Raw genomic sequence first — 16,597 nt, forward strand, 5'->3', positions numbered from 1 at the left:
GAGCACTCATTTGTTTATTCGTTCATTTAATAAGCATTTACTTAGCATTGACTGTGTAGCTGGTACTGAAGAAAACCCAATAATTCAAAGGCAGAAAACAAACCAGCCTCCTCAAGCAGGCGCAGAGACCTTGGAAAGGCTCCAGCCGAGTAGGCACGAAGTCGGGACACCTGGAGTCCAGCCCTGCCTCTACCACCTGCCTGCTGGGTAGCTTTAGGAAAGCCATTTGACATCTCTGGCCCTCAGTTTACCGACTGGCGAAATGGGCCCGTCTGCCTCAGCTGCCCCCTTGGGAGTCTTGAATTCTTGTGGAAGCGTGGAGGAATGGGGGGCTTTACCGTTTGAGTCCTGCTGTTGAGGGGGACTGAGGCTATTTGCTGTGGGCCCCACATGTTTTGCGCAGGTAATGGAGTTGTGTGTGGAGCCCTCTGTGTGAAGGAAAGAGATGGGTCTGGTAGAGCTATTGATGAGAGAGAGATCGATAGATATGGAGTGAGAACAATCAATAGCCTCTGACACAAGGAGACAATGGGAGGGAGCTGGTGCTGGGGACGGGGGTGGGAGGAGGAAGGTGAGAGGCAGCGGCACCCCACCAGGGGGCTGCCAGGACCCTCCCTCCCGTGTGTGTGGGGGTGAGACCTCAGCCTGCCTCTGCCCATGAAGGTGCCCCCAAATGAGCTCATGTCTGTGCTGCAATGCCCTAATTTCCTCACGCCTACACTCTCCCCCTCTCTTTTCCTCCCTGCTGTCTGCCTTTTCTTTTTTTTCCTCCTTTCTCTCCTATCATTATGAAAGACATTTGTCTGCAAACAGCTTCAGAAATTTTGTCCGCTCCTGCTCATCTCCTGACTTCTGCTCGCCCCGCTGTCTGCCCCTCCTGCGCCCACACTCCCTTCTCGCTGTGGTGGTGGTGGGGGGAGCTGTGGGAGGAGTGCCGTGACATCACAGTCTGGGATCTCACCACCTCAGGTGCCCATGCTGTGCCAGGAGAGGGTAGAGGGTGGAGCGCTGGCCTGGCTGGGGCGGGGCAGAAGCGCTGCGCCCCTCCTCTCCCTCACCTCTCCCGACCTGAGGATGAAAGGTGGGGGGCCAGGTGGTCCCTAGGCCTCACCCTGGGTCTCCCCCTTTTCTGTCTCTGCAGCCTGGCCGCGGTACCGGGTTGTGGGCTCTGCCGACTCCGGGCAGTACAACCTGGAGATCACAGACGCCGAGCTGTCTGACGACGCTGCCTACGAGTGCCAGGCCACGGAGGCCGCCCTGCGCTCCCGGAGGGCCAAGCTCACCGTGCTCAGTAATGATTCCACACCCCTCGTGCCCTTAGGCCCCCAGACTCTCCTGTTCTCCCCATGCCCCACTGTGCCCGTTCTCCCCCAGGCTTTCCCTCTCCGTCTCCTGCTTTAAGTTCCTCCGAAGTGCACACAGAAAAGAGTGAGCAGAGGGTGTAGGCATTCACACCGGTGAGGCACAGCCTCTTTCTCCCCCAGCTCCTTGGCAGACGGGCTCACTGGGAAGGCAGCTTCCTTCTCTCTCTCACCAACTCCTCGCTCCTCTCCTTGTACCACCTCCCCCATCAGTGCCCACCCCCTCTCAGATCTGCCTGGGAACCCCCTTGGGGAACAGGGGAGCAGGGCTGGAAGGGCTGAGAACAGGAGCGGGTGGGGCAGGGGTCCCGTGGCTGCCGTGGGAGGGCCTATCTCCTGGAAGTCAAGCACCTGGCAGCAGTCCACAGGCAGGCAGAGCAGATGTCCGTCTATGGTAACCCCGGGGCCATTTGCATAATAAGGGACCGCTCCTGTGCACAGCACCCGAATGAGGCCAGCTCTGGCTGGCCCCTCGCCCCTCAGTCTTTCTGCCCTGCTCTGGCTCTGTTGTGTCGCTCGCTGTGTGCCCCTGCCTCTCTGGCGCGTTCGCTCTCCGGCTGTACTCTTCTGCCCTTGGTGGCCCTCTGCCCATCCTTCCATCACCGACCCCGCCCCTATCTGCCTTCCTGCCTCCGTTCCCCCGCCCACTTCTGGCCGAAAGCACTGCTTTGGGGGAAGATCCCAGGGAGGAAGGAGTGGGAAGCCAGCAAAAGTTTGGTGTGTGGGGAGGGCAGTGAGAATATGAGTGCAGCCGAAGAGCCTTCATCTGCTGGGCCCCTGACACACCTCAACCATGCGTGCACCATGACCTCAAGGGGCATCCTGTCTGTGGGAGCAGCTTGCATAGCGTGGCGCCACCTGCTGCTGCACCACCCGCTGTAGTGGGTGCTGCCAAGTGCAGAGGTACATGCCGGTGGCTGGTGTCACAGCAGGTGAGGCTGGGAGCACTGGGCTGCCCTTTCCTTTGGCTGTGAAGGCCCTTCAGTACTAGGGCTGGTGGAGGCCTCGTTTCCCCTCTCTGGGACTCAAGAGGGAGGACTCAGCCAGGAGTAGGATTCCAGAGCAAGACTAGACCACACCCCCCCGTGGAGTGTGGAGTGTGATACTGCACCAAGGCGGGAAAGGAGGACCTGCAGAAGACCCTCCCTCCCCCTTCCTGCATTGCTCACGCCCTGGAGAGCTGCTGTCCTCACCAGGGGCCCTTTGCTGTCACATCTCAGCACAGAGAAGGAGAGATGGAGCAAAATTCAATACAGCTCCCACGTGCTGCAGGATAGGCCTTAAAGTGGCATCTTCCAGTGGCTTGGCTTAATCCAGGAAAGCTTCCTGGAGGAGGAGAATGTCCTGGGAACCCTTGATGGGAGAGTGCTTTATTAAAACTCCTGCAAGCTCAGTGAATCAGAGCTCTACAAGCAGGGGACCAGCTGTAGGGCTGAGGATGGGAACTCTCCCTAACCTAGTGGGGTCATTTGAGAATGTGAGAGGAAAGGGAGGACAGGAATGGTTAGTTGGCCTGGTCCTTCGGCCACTCCTCTTGTTTACATTCTGCACCTGCAGCCACACTCAGGCGGGAGGAAGCACAGCGGCCCTAGACCCTCCCATGCCTATCTGCCCACACCGTCTGGACACAGTCCACTTTGGCTGGACACAGTCTGGGGACCCAGAGACGAAGCAGTACAGAAACGAGGAGTGGACTGGCCTAGGGTCTGGGATCAGCCTTCCTGCCCATCACCAGTGCCCACCCATGCCCTTCTCCTACCATTGCCCGATTATGGTCCCTCTAGCTCCCTGGGGTTGGCTCTTTTCAGAACAGCCTCCTTTGGTGCTGGGCTTTGAGATGAGGACCCCTTCCCCGTTGGTCTGGTCCCTGTAGACAGCAGAGTGCAAGGCGCCCTCATCATTCGCTGCGATAACAACACGGCTGTAGCTAAAATGAGCATGGCTTCTGGTCAGACTGGCTGGTTCATGGCCTAACTCTGCCATTTCACTCACCCTCAGGTCTCCAAGCTTGTGGGCGTCGCCTCCCTGAGCCTGGACTCCTTATCTGTAAATTGGGGTTAATGATATTTACCGTGAAAGGATTAATGAGATGCACTTTGTGGCGAGGATTAAATGAAATCATAGACATGAGCCCTTGAGCTGAGCGGGGCTGACCGGCCCTGAGTGAGCATGGACGTGGCTGCCTCTCACGTTACCATGTGCTGCAGGCTTCAGGTCCCAGAGCTCCTGTTACCTCCGCAGTGACACCTGGGAGGGTGGTGGGGACGAGCAGGTGTCGCTTGGAGACTTCACAAGGAAAGTGAGGCCATGCGGTCTCACAGGTTCAAGTCATGGCTCCTAAGAGCTCGTCCATGAGCGCCTGGACTCCCAGTGGGCGCTCTCCTTGCAGGGTGAACAGACAGCAGCAGCAACCTCACTTCCCCTTTAACCCCCCCACCATACCCCGTGCAGATGGCGTCAATGGTTGAAAAACCCTTGAGAAAGATGGGCTAGTGGCACAGGTGACAGGTGGCTGCTCTTTGTCTCAACAAAACAGAAGAAACATAAGACGAGTAGGGAGGGAACACCTTCCCTTCCCTTCCCCCAGGAGGGTCTCCACACACCTGGTCACCTGGGTGTGGGTGGTGTCTCTGCTTGTGGAAGTTTAGCACTCTTCTCCCCAGGTCCCCACTCTCAGACATGGCAGCAACATATGGCCTTGCAGGGGCCAGGCTGAGCCACACTCACAGACCTTGAGCCGCAGCCCCGTAACCTCTCCTGTCCACCTGTTCTTCCTGTCCCCATCCCCAGACCTGCACCCTTGTGGCCTCGGAACACAATACAGCAAGGAGCGAGGAAAAGGCGCCAGGTCAGAGGATGGGTAACCTGCCATGGGTCGGTGCTGCTGTTGGCTGTGTCTGGACCCGACCCTCACCTGTCTGGGCCATGACTCTCACCCTGTGCCCACTCCACAGACCCTGCACCTCACAGCCCAGGTTCAGGAGGCCTGGGGAGGGGGCACCATTCTGCCTCTGATGAGGAGGGGAAAACAATCTGAGATTTGATGGCTTTACGGTAGGGACTTACCCAAGATCTCTAGGAAGCCAAACATAAAGGTATCAGAATTGGAAACCAGGACAGCTAGACCCTACGTGGGTCATTCTGCAGAACACCCCCCAACATGGGGGCGGGAGGGACAGACGGCAGGGCCAGGGCACCCACCAGGAATGTCTTAACCTTGGAAGCCCAAACTCACAGGCCATTGTCTCCTAAACCCCTGGGACAGGCCCGTTCACCCCCAGGGAGCTCCTGCTGTTCAGTCTCCAGGGTTCACTCTGGAAAACTCCTTCAGAGTTTTTCTTGTCTTTCCCAGAAAGGAGCATGCCAAATCATTTCTGGTTTCTGGCTGAAGAAGAGGGAGCAGGTCAGAAAGATGATGATCAGGGACCCTTTGTCTTTGTCCCTTCCGTCATCTTCTCATCCATCCAGCAGACAGCCCTGCTGCTAGCACAGCTCTGCCTGTGACATTGGGGTTGGAGATCAGCAGCCCCTATCAGGGAACTTCCCATCTGGTTCACCTGCCCCGTCCCCACCCCCCATCCTCATCCCCTGCTTGTTAGCCTCAGTCATCAGTTTCTAAGCGTTGAGCAGGGGCCCACATTGGCCACACTGAGGGCTCTGGAGAGCATCCGGAATAAGACGGGCCTGGGAAGGGAAGCAGTTTGGGTTGGGAGAGGGGCAGACAATCGGTGAATCCCAGGGGGATGGTGCGAAGAGTGACAAGAGCCTGGCTGGACTTACATGGTGCAGTGGGGTGGAGGGATAGAACACCCTGTGTGTCCCTCGCTCTTGGGCCACTGGATGGCACTCTGTTAGAAGCTGTGAGGGCAGGACGTGCCACGTGGAAGCAGTAGCATTAACAAGGATGATGAGGTGAGAAATTGCAGGGGGTTAGCTCAGGGACACGGGAACAAACAGCAGGCTGAGGCACTTGGAACTCGCACTCGAGGCAGTTGTAGCCATTGAAAGCGTCAGAACAAGGGAGTAGTCCAGTCCCATCCAAGCTGCAGGAAAATGCTAGCCTTGTCCCAAGGGGGTGGCTGTAACAGGCCTACCCTGTCCTGCTGCCCGGGACCAGAGGGACAAACAGGAAAGGATGGGCACAAGCCACGTGTGGAGCAGCTGCCTTTTGGTGAACACAAACCCCAAGGCAGCCTCAACCCCGTCCAGGTGGGAGTGCTAGCACCTGGAATGAACTCGGAGAGGAAGGTGTGAACTTCCAGGGTCGGGAATGGGGGTGATGGCTGGGAAGCCCTGTGAACCGAGAATCCTGGGTGAAGCTGCCACCGAGGAGCGGGGCTGGGGTAACTGCAGTCAGGGACAGTGTCAGACACTGCCCCCTCCACCGACCCTGGGCTGACTCACTCTGCTATCCGCTATCCCTACAGTCCCGCCGGAGGACACCAGGATCGACGGAGGCCCTGTGATCCTGCTGCAGGCAGGCACTCCCCACAACCTCACCTGCCGCGCTTTCAACGCCAAGCCTGCCGCCACCATCATCTGGTTCCGGGACGGGACGCAGCAGGAAGGTGCCGTGGCCAGCACGGTGAGATGCCTTGCTCCCTCTGCCTGTCTTGGGCCCAGCCTGCCCTCATCTTTCCTTCCCCACGTGTCTGCCCGTGGACACAGATGCGAGGAAGGGCTGTAGAATGTCTCAGGATACAGTTGGGAATTTTGGGGCTCTGAGTGAGGATGTAAATTCCTGAGTTCGCTGCCTAAGTCTCCCTAAGCAGAGGCTACCAGGTGCTGAATGCCGGGCACTGTGTGTGCCCAGCACTTCATGCTCAGACTTCCTTCATCCTCACTGGAGCCCCATCAAGTAGGTCTGGATCCCAACCCACAGTGGAGGGTGTGGGTGATCCGGAGGGAGCCGGCAGTCACCTCGCTGGAAGGCAGCAGAGCTGGGATTTACACTGCTTGCTTTGTTAACACCTTGTCCCAGACACCACGACCAAGGGGTAGGAGAAGCAGGGTCGCTCACCGTGCACATTTCACAGAGGCAGAAACCATGGCAGAGAAAGATGTCGGGTGCTTCGTCCAGGGCCACGCGCCAGAGAATCAGAATCCACATCTGCTGTGGAGGGTCCCTTCTGCCAGCGGGGGGCAGGTACACCCGGGTGCCCAGTCGTCTGCTTCAAGTGCTGGAAGAGAGGCTGCTCTCCTGTGTGGTGAGGAGGGCCTCCTGCGTGTCTGTGGACTCTGGGTGGCTGTGTCACCTCGGACAGCTCCTCTTGCCTCTTATGCCTTTTTTGTGGCTGTGTCTTTGGAAACAGTTTGACATCCAGACACATGGGTTTGTTAATGGCCACTTCCCACCCAGCCCATTTTTTCACATCGTTAGAGGTGACGGATTTGCAGAGCAGTGTGGGGGAGCCAGGGTCATGGCATGGCCTGGTCCTGGTTGCAGGCAGCCAGGGTGCACGCGTGGCAGTGAAGCCACCGACCTGCCTTAGAGTTACAGTATAGTTCTCCTGGGTGCTTTGTGATATCAGGAAACAACACGCAGGTTCCCAGGTTCCTAGGACCACATTCAGGGACTCTAGGGATGGCAGCACCAAGCCAGCAAGACAGGGAGACTCTTGAACCCCTTCATCAACCCCCAAGGAATGTGCAAGTCAGTACAGAAACCCCTTGTAGCTACCATTGTGGTGTAGTGGGTGAGGCTACTGTCTGCAGTGCCAGCATCCTGTATGGGCACTGGTTTGTGTCCTGGCTGCATCACTTTTTTTTTTTTTTTTAATTGGAAAGTCAGATTTACAGAGAGAAGGAGAGACAGAGGAAGATCTTCCATTTGCTGATTTGCTCCCCAGATGGCAGCAATGGCTAGGGCTGGGCCAAGCAGAAGCCAGGAGCCAGGAGCTTCTGGGTCTCCCACGCAGGTGCAGAGTCCCAAGGCTTTAGGCCGTCCTCTACTGCTTTCCCAGGCCACAAGCAGGGAGCTGGATGGGAAGTGGGGCTGCTGGGATATGAACCAATGTCCATATGGGATCCTGGCACACGCAAGGCAAGAACTTCAGTAACTAGGCTACCGCGCCGGGCCCAGGCTGTCCCACTTCAGCTCAAAGTGGTCCTGCATCCCAAGCTCCACTCCGAGAGGGCGCCCCTTGGCAGCAGAGGAGGGACTTCTGGCCTGACCTTGTCTGCCTGCCCCGCCCCCTCCCCAGGAGCTGCTCAAGGATGGGAAGAGGGAGACAACCGTCAGCCAGCTGCTCATTAACCCCACAGACCTGGACATCGGACGCGTCTTCACGTGCCGCAGTGTGAACGAGGCCATCCCAAGCGGCAAGGAGACGTCCATTGAGCTCGACGTGCACCGTGAGTGGGGCCAGGGCGGTGCAGAGGGGGAAACGTGGCCTCCCGGGGAGCACAGGGTGGGCCTCAGACACTGAGGACATTGACTGTGGAGTCAGGCTGTCCCTGGTTCTAGGCCAGTGTGTCCTTTGGGGCAATGGTTTAACGTCTCTCAGCCTCAGTTTCCAGTTCTGTATACTTGGCAGAAAGTAAAATGAGGACCTGTAATCCCTGATCCATAGTTCCAAACCAAAAGTGATTTGGGAATCAGACACTGTGGCTCCAGAGGACCAGCCGGCTCTGGGATGCTGCCCGCCCGCCCGTCCTGGAGTGCCCGAGCTCAAGTGCCCGCCTCCTTTTCCAGTGCAGCTTCCCACCAGTGTGACTGAAAGTCTCTTATTAAGAAAAAAGGTTTTAATTTGTTTTACTTGAAAGTCAGAGTGACAGAGAGGGAGAGAGAGAGAGAGAGACAAAAAGATATTCCTGCTGGTTCACTGTCCAGATGGCCCCAACAACCAGAACTGGATGAATTGAAGCTGGGAGTTCCCATGTAGGTGCAGGGGCCTAAGGCTTTCACCCTTCTCTACACTTAGGGGAATGGATTGGAAGTGGAGAACTTGGGAGTCGAACCAGTACCCATGTGGGATCCTGGTGCTACAGTGAGAGGATTAGCTCTGCCACCACACCAACCCCAGTAAATCTTTAAAAAATAATAATAAATGTGATTTGGTGACCAAGCCTGAGTTGAGACTGTTCCTAGTCATTTAGTGGCTGTGTATCACCGTAGCTGTATTCATGCATGTGTTTATGGGTTGTTCCCCAGATACTGCCACGGGCCTTACGTGCAGTTCATGGCCTTTTTTATATATAGAAAAATTCCAAATTCTGAAACATGTCCAATTCCAAGGATTGAAAGTTAGAGTCTGTGGACCTGTCCTGCTTCCGGAGGCTGTGAGCATTAAATAAGTCACAGTGCAGAGCATCCAGCACCCAGTGTGCCATCCTTGTAAGGACTCAACAAATACCCCTGCCCAAGGAGACCCACCAGGTGGTATTGCAATGGAGAGCCAAGTGAGCCCTCACTGACGCCTAGTGGGCACAGGCAGTCATTACATGAGCTGACTTATAGGTTCCCTTTCCCATCCTCAGTGATCACCCCTGCCGGTCCCCTAGAGGCTTCATGTGGGAAAAAATGAGGAAGAGAGCTTGCTTCCGGAGCTGCACGCTCAGATCCCTCCCTCAGTGCTGAGCGATGAGGTCTCAGTGTATGCGCTGGGGATCCTGACTTGCTGTGGCCTGCTTTACAGATCCTCCTACTGTGACCCTGTCCATTGAGCCACAGACAGTGCAGGAGGGCGAGCGCGTCGTCTTCACGTGCCAGGCTACTGCCAACCCCGAGATCCTGGGCTACAGGTGAAGGGGTTGGGCGGGAGTGCTCTAGGGAGGCCGGGAAGATGGCGGATGTCGGCGAGAAGGGTGACAGCAGGGGGAGGCCAGGTCAGAGCCCTGATCCCAGCTGTCTGTGGCCTCCTCCCCAGGTGGGCCAAGGGGGGCTTCCTGATTGAGGACGCCCATGAGAGTCGCTATGAGACCAATGTGGATTACTCCTTCTTTACGGAGCCTGTGTCCTGCGAGGTTCACAACAAAGTGGGGAGCACCAACGTCAGCACTTTAGTGAACGTCCACTGTGAGTGGTTGGATGGCCGGGCCTGGGAGGGGAGGAGGGATGATGGGGGTGGGGGAGAGGGTCCCAGAGCAGGAGGGTTAGGGCCATGATGGCCGAGGATCCTCACGAGCTACCCCTGTCTGCCTCAGTTGCCCCCCGCATTGTAGTGGACCCCAAGCCTACGACGACAGACATTGGGTCTGACGTGACCCTCACCTGTGTCTGGGTTGGGAATCCCCCTCTCACCCTCACCTGGACCAAGAAGGACTCCAACATGGTAAGATTTGCTTTGTCTTTTCCTGAAGGCTGGAAGGCAGGCCTGTGGGCTGCGGTGGGGTACGGGTGTGGAGGAGGGATCTTTGTAGCATCTTAAGATGCTACAAAGGAAAAGGATAGTGCCTGCGGTTGACCCCCACCTCATGTCACAGGACAGCTCCGCTGCAGCTGGGAGAGGGGCCTGCAGGGTGTGGTCGGGGCAGCCGCGGGATGGAGGGGAGAGGGTCTCCAGGTAGAGATGCTGCCGTGGTGTGAGATGGGACAGGTGAATACCACACAGGAGAGTTGACAAGGGGGAGGGATTGGCTCAAGAAGCTGTAGCTTTAGAGACCCGCTTGGAGGGTTTGGTTTGGAATCCTAGGAAGAAATTTTAGGGGAGGGTGTCCCACCCACCCCTTTTGGCAATGAAAACAGGACAGGTCTTAAAAGTATTACAGCCCTCACTTGCAGTCTCTGCCCCTGCCCCCTGCCCCATCCCCTCCCACTCTTGCAGCTGTACAAGTGCCGGACTGTTTAGTAGGGCTGGGGAGGGACCGAACGGGCTCTGGAACCCTGTTTCTGGGAATTCACTTGTGGCCCTTCCTGCTTTCTTTCCAATGCCTCCAACGCGGGGGCCCTCCTGGACCTAGGGGCCCAGGCCTCCTGGCTCCCCACCCGAGGCTGCTCTCTCTGCCCAGGTCCTGAGTAACAGTAACCAGCTGCTGCTGAAGTCTGTGACCCAGGCTGATGCGGGCACCTACACCTGCCGGGCCATCGTGCCTCGCATCGGGGTGGCTGAGCGGGAGGTACCGCTGTATGTGAACGGTGAGTGGCCTGGGGGGTCCTGGGTCCCGGACGGGCAGCACAGCAGGCTGTGACCGGCCCCATGGGTCTTGTCGCTCGCAGGTCCCCCCATCATCTCCAGCGAGGCCGTGCAGTACGCTGTTAGAGGTGATGGTGGCAAAGTGGAGTGTTTCATCGGGAGCACCCCACCCCCAGACCGCATCGTGAGTGTCGGCCCTTCCCCACCCCCCTACCCCGCTCATCTTGCTCTCTGGCCCGGCCGCCTTCCTGTCCTCTAGCTTTGCGACTCTGATTTCTGCATGCCTCCTCTGTGCTTGCTTCTCCTCCTCTGCCTCTCCGCCCTCTCCGCCTTGACCTGCTCACACAGCCCATCTTCCCTCTTGCATCCTGCATGGCCTGCAGCACGTGGCTTGGAGTTTTGAACTTCAGTCTCAGCTTCTGTAAAACAGAGGCCACACGCCTTGGCCAACCCCCAGGCTTGCTGAGCAGTGATCGTAGCAACAGGTGTGGCACCTGCTAAGGGTGTGCATCGTCACTTCTGCCCCTGGCCAGCACTCTTGCTCTTTCTGCTCCCCGGCCTTTCCTTTGCCTCCCAGTGGCTCTGCCGCTCTGCTCTCCTCCCATTTGCCCCTCTCCCTCTACGCGCCATCCACTTCTGGCTTCCCACCTTGCCCCACTCTTTCCTCCTCTCGGCCCCCTCGCCACCTCCTCGCTTCTTTCTCCTCTCCCCCACGCTATGAGCCATTAATTCCTTCTGTGACCATTAACCGTCAAACCCCTCATCACATTTAATGACCATTTGGCTAACTCCAGGGCTGCCCAGGGACACTTCATTACCACAGCCGCCCGGGCTGCGGGCAGCTGGGCTCCTGGGAGGCTCTGCTCGCTGAGCGGGAGGATTGATTCCTGGGAAGGGGCCAGCTCTCAGCTGCTCCCCTCCTGTGGGCTCCACTTTGAGGGGGACACGTGTGGGGGTTGATGTGGTGGGAGGTCAGGGGTTGGGGTGGGGGAGCGGTCCAGGGAACTCTTCTGGGGAGCCTGGGTCATCCAGACAGGTGCCTGTGGGCGTGTTAAAAAGCACGGCTGAGTGTTGTGGTTTGTGCTCTGTTTGAATCAGACCATCCAAGCTGCAAGAAGCCTCGCATACCATCCTGCACTCGCCTAGTTCTCCCATTTCACAGATGAGAAAACTGAGACTTAGAGAAGCAGAAGGAGAACCCCCCCTTCCGCCACACACACACAGGGACTTGGCAGGGAAGAGCCAAGAGTTCCCAAACGTTGACTGGTTGGACCAACTGCACCTACAGCACACTGGGTCTTTATAAAGACCGTGAGTCCTAGACCCTTTTTTGGAGGTTCCTGTTAAGGATGTGCTCCCCAGAATCTCCCTCCGAGGTGCCGTGTTAGCCGTGTTGGGGAGCCACTGCTTCTCCAGCTGAGCGTTAGGAGCTGTAGGTGAACAGGTTCCTTCCGGGGCAAACCTGAGGGCACACTCAAGCACACAGGGGAGTGAGTGAGGGGACCTTGGGGGAAGCTCTGGTGACACTTTAGGCAGATGCTTCTGCCACCGGCCCCTCCTCCACTCCTTTCTGCCCTCCACACTGCAGGCTTGGGCGTGGAAGGAGAACTTCCTGGAGGTGGGGACCCTGGAGCGCTATACGGTGGAGAGAACCAACTCAGGCAGCGGCGTGCTGTCCACACTCACCATCAACAACGTCATGGAGGCCGACTTCCAGACACATTACAACTGCACTGCCTGGAACAGCTTCGGGCCGGGCACGGCCATCATCCAGCTGGAAGAGCGAGGTGACTGGCTGTGCTGGTGTCCGCTGGTGTGCAGGGCAGCCAGGGCCTGGTGCTGGGCTTGGAGCTGGAGCACTTTTGGTGCTCTGCTGGCCAGATCCGCTCACTCAGTGGGCCATGGCTTGGGCCTCTCTGACCCGTCCCTGCGTCTAAGAAACATTCAGTTTAGTGGTGGAACTTGGAGCAAATGAGCTCAGAGGGAGAAAAATCAAGTGATCCATGAAAAGGAGTGCCCTTGCCTCTCTTCCTGGGCCTGTTGAGGATTACCTGAGTGTGTTTATACAGGAGTGCCTGGCACACACGAGGCGCTTGGTAGTCCTGCCTACCTCTCCAGGAATTCTTAGTCTATGGGGATGAAAGGTTCCCTTGCTTAAGGTGTGGGTAGACCCAAGAAGGGGGATTTATAACCTTGGCTTGTGGAAACTCTCAGGTCTGGCAAGGGAAGGACAGCTTGGGTTGGTTGATCTGCATTGTTTCTGGAGAGCCAACCACTTGACATCGGAGAGAGTGGTGAAAAGCAGCTGGGGGGGGGGGCGGTCCTAGGAGCTCGGTCCTGGCTGAGGATGCTTGTAGGGAAGGCAGGGGACTGAGTGGAAGAGCAGCGTGGGGAAGGGTCGCAGAGGGGCAGAGCTGTGAGGAAGGGTCGCAGAGGGGCAGAGCTGGGAGCAGGCTCTGGGTTCAAGGAGGGCTGCTAGGAGCAGGCAGGCTGAAGGCAGGCTCCTGAGCCCTGGGTGGGCAGGGCTGTCACTGGTTGTGGATAGGCCAGGTGGGGAAGAAGTCGGGTGCGCAGGGGGCACGCCGCAGCGGGGGTCACTGCATGAGAAAGGGACCAAGGCTGGGGGGGGTCAAGTTGCTGACCCACCTGCAGAGCTGAGACCTAACCATGACCTCAGCTCTCACCAAGCTGAAGCCAACTTGAATCCAAACACAGTGTCTCCCCAAAGCCACCTTGATCTCCATCTAGTGTTGCTCACAGACTCAGCCCCAGCCTTGCACACACTCCAGAGCTGCACCAGGCTTCAGGCAGCCCTCGGCCTCACCCCTCCTCCTCTCCTGCTTCCCTCCCTGACAGAGGTGCTCCCCGTGGGCATCATCGCGGGGGCCACCATCGGCGCGGGCATCCTGCTCATCTTCTTCATCATCGCCTTGGTGTTCTTCCTCTACCGGCGCCGCAAAGGCAGTAAGTGCAGGCTCCACCCACGGCCACAGCCCTCTTCCCCCCCATTCCAGGGCTTGGGGGCGGCGGGGGGAGGCCGTGACCACCAGGGAGAGGGGGCATGGGATAGCTGGGTTCCCCTGCCCAGAGGCCAGCACATAGCAGCCCCTACGTGTCCCAGGTCGCAAGGACGTGACCCTGAGGAAGCTGGACATCAAGGTGGAGACAGTGAACCGAGAGCCCCTCACGATGCATTCTGACCGCGAGGACGACACTGCCAGCGTCTCCACGGCCACCCGGGTCATGAAGGCCATCTACTCGGTGAGGGGCCCCTCCCTGCGCACCTGCCCTCTTCAGGCCCTTGGGAGCATCTGCACCCTAACTCTCTAATGATCCTCCTCCCTGGATCTGCCACACACACACACACACACGTATTGGGGTCAGACTGATCTCCCTCCCACGGTTCTCCACACATTCTCATCACCCCATCTTTCATCATTTGCTGCCACAGTGTTGGGGGCTGTGATAGAAGTTCCAGATCTAGTGGCACCTGTACTGGGATGAGCAAAAACAAATCCAGAGGGGTGGAGGCCGACCAAGGTTGCTTTGCGTGTTAGCCGGGGACTCGGCACTGGCACCAGCAACTCGGGCTCCTTCCGTCACATCCTCTGATGAGCAATCAGAGCTCAAGGTTGCCTTTGACCTCAAACCCCGGGCATGGGGCGGGGCTGGGGAGGGGGCCACCACCTCAGGGCCTGTGTCCTGACCCCACCCTCCGGCTCCTGTGCAGTCCTTTAAGGATGATGTGGATCTAAAGCAGGACCTGCGCTGTGACACCATCGACACCCGGGAGGAGTACGAGATGAAGGTGAGGAGAGGGCGGGGGGCCTGGGAGGGCATGGGGAGGCGTGCATGGGGACTGAACAGAAACCTGGGGGAAGCCAGAGGAGGTAGCCTAGACAGCCACGGGAACCCTACTCCCCACGCCCCACCTCCATCCTCTCCTCTTCCTGCCCACCAGGACCCCACCAATGGCTACTACAACGTGCGTGCCCATGAAGACCGGCCGTCCTCCAGGGCCGTGCTCTATGCTGACTACCGTGCCCCTGGCCCTGCCCGCTTTGATGGCCGCCCCTCATCCCGGCTCTCCCACTCCAGTGGCTATGCCCAACTCAACACCTATAGCCGGGCACCCGCCTCTGACTACGGCCCTGAGCCCACCCCTGCCGGCCCTGCCGCCCCAGCTGGCACCGACACAACCAGCCAGCTGTCCTATGAGAACTATGAGAAGTTCAACTCCCACCCATTCCCTGGGGCAGCCGGGTACCCCACCTACCGGCTGGGCTACCCTCAGGCTCCCCCCTCTGGCTTGGAGCGGACCCCGTATGAGGCGTACGACCCCATTGGCAAGTACGCCACGGCCACTCGGTTCTCCTACACCTCCCAGCATTCGGACTACGGCCAGCGATTCCAGCAGCGCATGCAGACTCACGTGTAGGGACCCTGAGCCTGGCTGGGGCATCTCTGCGGGGCAGAGGAGGCCTTCACAGCTGTTCCCTGATATTCAGGGGCGTTGCTCGTCACTCCCTGCTCGGACCAGCCTTCCTCCTCCCGCGTGGCAGGTGGGGAGCAGGTCTCCCAGCAACACCACATCCTGAGGATGGTGCTCTGTGCTTGCCCTGGCCTCCCAGGCCTGCTCTTCCCTCTTCTTGGGAGGAAGTGTTTCTTCTGACCTGTGCTCTGTCCAGGCTCCCGCTCAGGAACAGGGAAGGAGAAGGTTGGGGAGAGCTGAGGGGGCACTTTTTAGCATTCCTTTTCTGTCCTGCCCCTCTGGTTGCCTGTGAGTGGAAAGGGGGTACACAGCAGGGGAAGACAGACTTTGGCAAAGAGGACGTGAAGGATGGGAGTGCTCGGGCACAGACAGGCGGGAAGTAGGATGCCCCTGCCAGTCCCTCTGTTGTTTGCATTCAAGCCCAGAGTGCATCTCTTCCCACCTTAGGGGACTGCAAAAGGGAACCTTGGACTCACTTAGCTCCTGTTGCTAAAACAGCCCTGAGTTCAAGTCTAGCCTTAGTGTAGCTGAGGCCAAAATGCCAGGTGTCCTGGCCTCCTGTGGGGAACACCTCCGTCAGCAAGCAGAGGGCTCCAGGAGTCCCTGGCAACCCTGCCCCCTTTCCTGTCCTACCCTGGGGCTAGCCAGATGAGTCTGTCTTCATGGAAAGAAAGGGCAGGACCAGCTCCTGAGCCGTGACCAGCCAGCTGGGGGGACTGCCGTGGCCTGCAGAGCTGTCTCCAGCAGCGACACTAGGGGAGCCCCTTCCTACCCCTTTCTATCCTCAGGCAACCCCACTTCCTGGCTTTTAACTCTTGAGCCTGCCTGGGATCCGGTGGGGTAGGTTGCTACATTATAGGATGTTTTTCAAAGATAACCTCTTTTGGAAAAGTGAACAATGAAAACCTCATTTGGAAAACAGACAAAAAAACTTGTAGGGATTTCCCTCCCCGCCAAATACAAAGTCCCAGTGGCACGGAAATGGGGCACCTGTACTCCACCAGGTTCCTAACTTCCTCCATTACTCTTTGTGTCTCAAGCACTTTGACCCATTTTTTAACACATTCAGGTGGTGAGGCCTGTCACAGAGGCGAGCGCTGTTTGGGTTGGGGAAGGACCCCTGTTCTCCGCCTCTGCTAACCTCCCCAGGACCCTACTAGCTGGTCAGGATGCGGGAGGTGTTGTCCTGAGGTTGTCCAGAGGTTTCAGTTTGAGTGTCTGTGTTTTATGTTGTTGTTTTTGGACCAATCAAATCCCTTCTTCCACTGTCAGTGCCTTGAGTGTCCAGCTATGGATGACCAGCCCTGCGGGGGCAGGTGTGTGGGGAGCGGGTATTTGTGAACCACAGATGTGCTGTCAAAGTGTTCATAGTGTTAGGGCAGGAGAGAGCTGAGTGGGGCATCTGGGGAGGAAGCTGGCCAGGAAGTGGCCCTGCTGGAGGAGACCCTGTGCTGTCCTGGGGCGTGCTTCACAAGGGCACATAGGCACCCACAGCCTGGCCTGGCTGTTGCTTTTTCCATGTGCACACCCACACACATTCCACATGACCAAAGAGAACAGGCACTTCAAAAAGAACCTGTCCCTGCCCCGCCCTCCCTTCCCAAGAAGCAGCGAGGTGGCTCCTGAAGTCTCTTGGCCTCCCCAGCTGTGCCCAGTAGGAAGGGAGATGC

General features: G+C 58.0%; 1 protein-coding gene across 2 annotated transcripts in view; it reads left to right on the plus strand.

The window, feature by feature from the left end:
- The window catches only part of KIRREL1 (kirre like nephrin family adhesion molecule 1), a 95,516-nt gene extending 79,411 nt beyond the window's left edge, over positions 1-16,105 (plus strand). The window contains exons 3-15 of one of the 2 annotated variants that reach the window (XM_058660481.1): positions 1,142-1,291; positions 5,789-5,946; positions 7,565-7,715; positions 8,999-9,104; positions 9,230-9,378; positions 9,507-9,634; positions 10,263-10,437; positions 10,519-10,619; positions 12,024-12,222; positions 13,292-13,399; positions 13,557-13,696; positions 14,166-14,243; positions 14,397-16,105. In XM_058660481.1, the coding sequence (XP_058516464.1) occupies positions 1,142-1,291; positions 5,789-5,946; positions 7,565-7,715; positions 8,999-9,104; positions 9,230-9,378; positions 9,507-9,634; positions 10,263-10,437; positions 10,519-10,619; positions 12,024-12,222; positions 13,292-13,399; positions 13,557-13,696; positions 14,166-14,243; positions 14,397-14,873 (2,120 nt within the window). In that variant the 3' untranslated portion in view covers positions 14,874-16,105. The remainder of the gene's footprint in view (positions 1-1,141; positions 1,292-5,788; positions 5,947-7,564; positions 7,716-8,998; positions 9,105-9,229; positions 9,379-9,506; positions 9,635-10,262; positions 10,438-10,518; positions 10,620-12,023; positions 12,223-13,291; positions 13,400-13,556; positions 13,697-14,165; positions 14,244-14,396) is intronic. The other variant, XM_004589051.3, reaches the window with a different exon arrangement.
- The last annotated feature ends 492 nt before the right edge of the window (positions 16,106-16,597 follow it).

The sequence above is a fragment of the Ochotona princeps genome, chromosome 2, assembly GCF_030435755.1.
Source record: "Ochotona princeps isolate mOchPri1 chromosome 2, mOchPri1.hap1, whole genome shotgun sequence".
Taxonomy (NCBI): Eukaryota; Metazoa; Chordata; class Mammalia; order Lagomorpha; family Ochotonidae; genus Ochotona; species Ochotona princeps.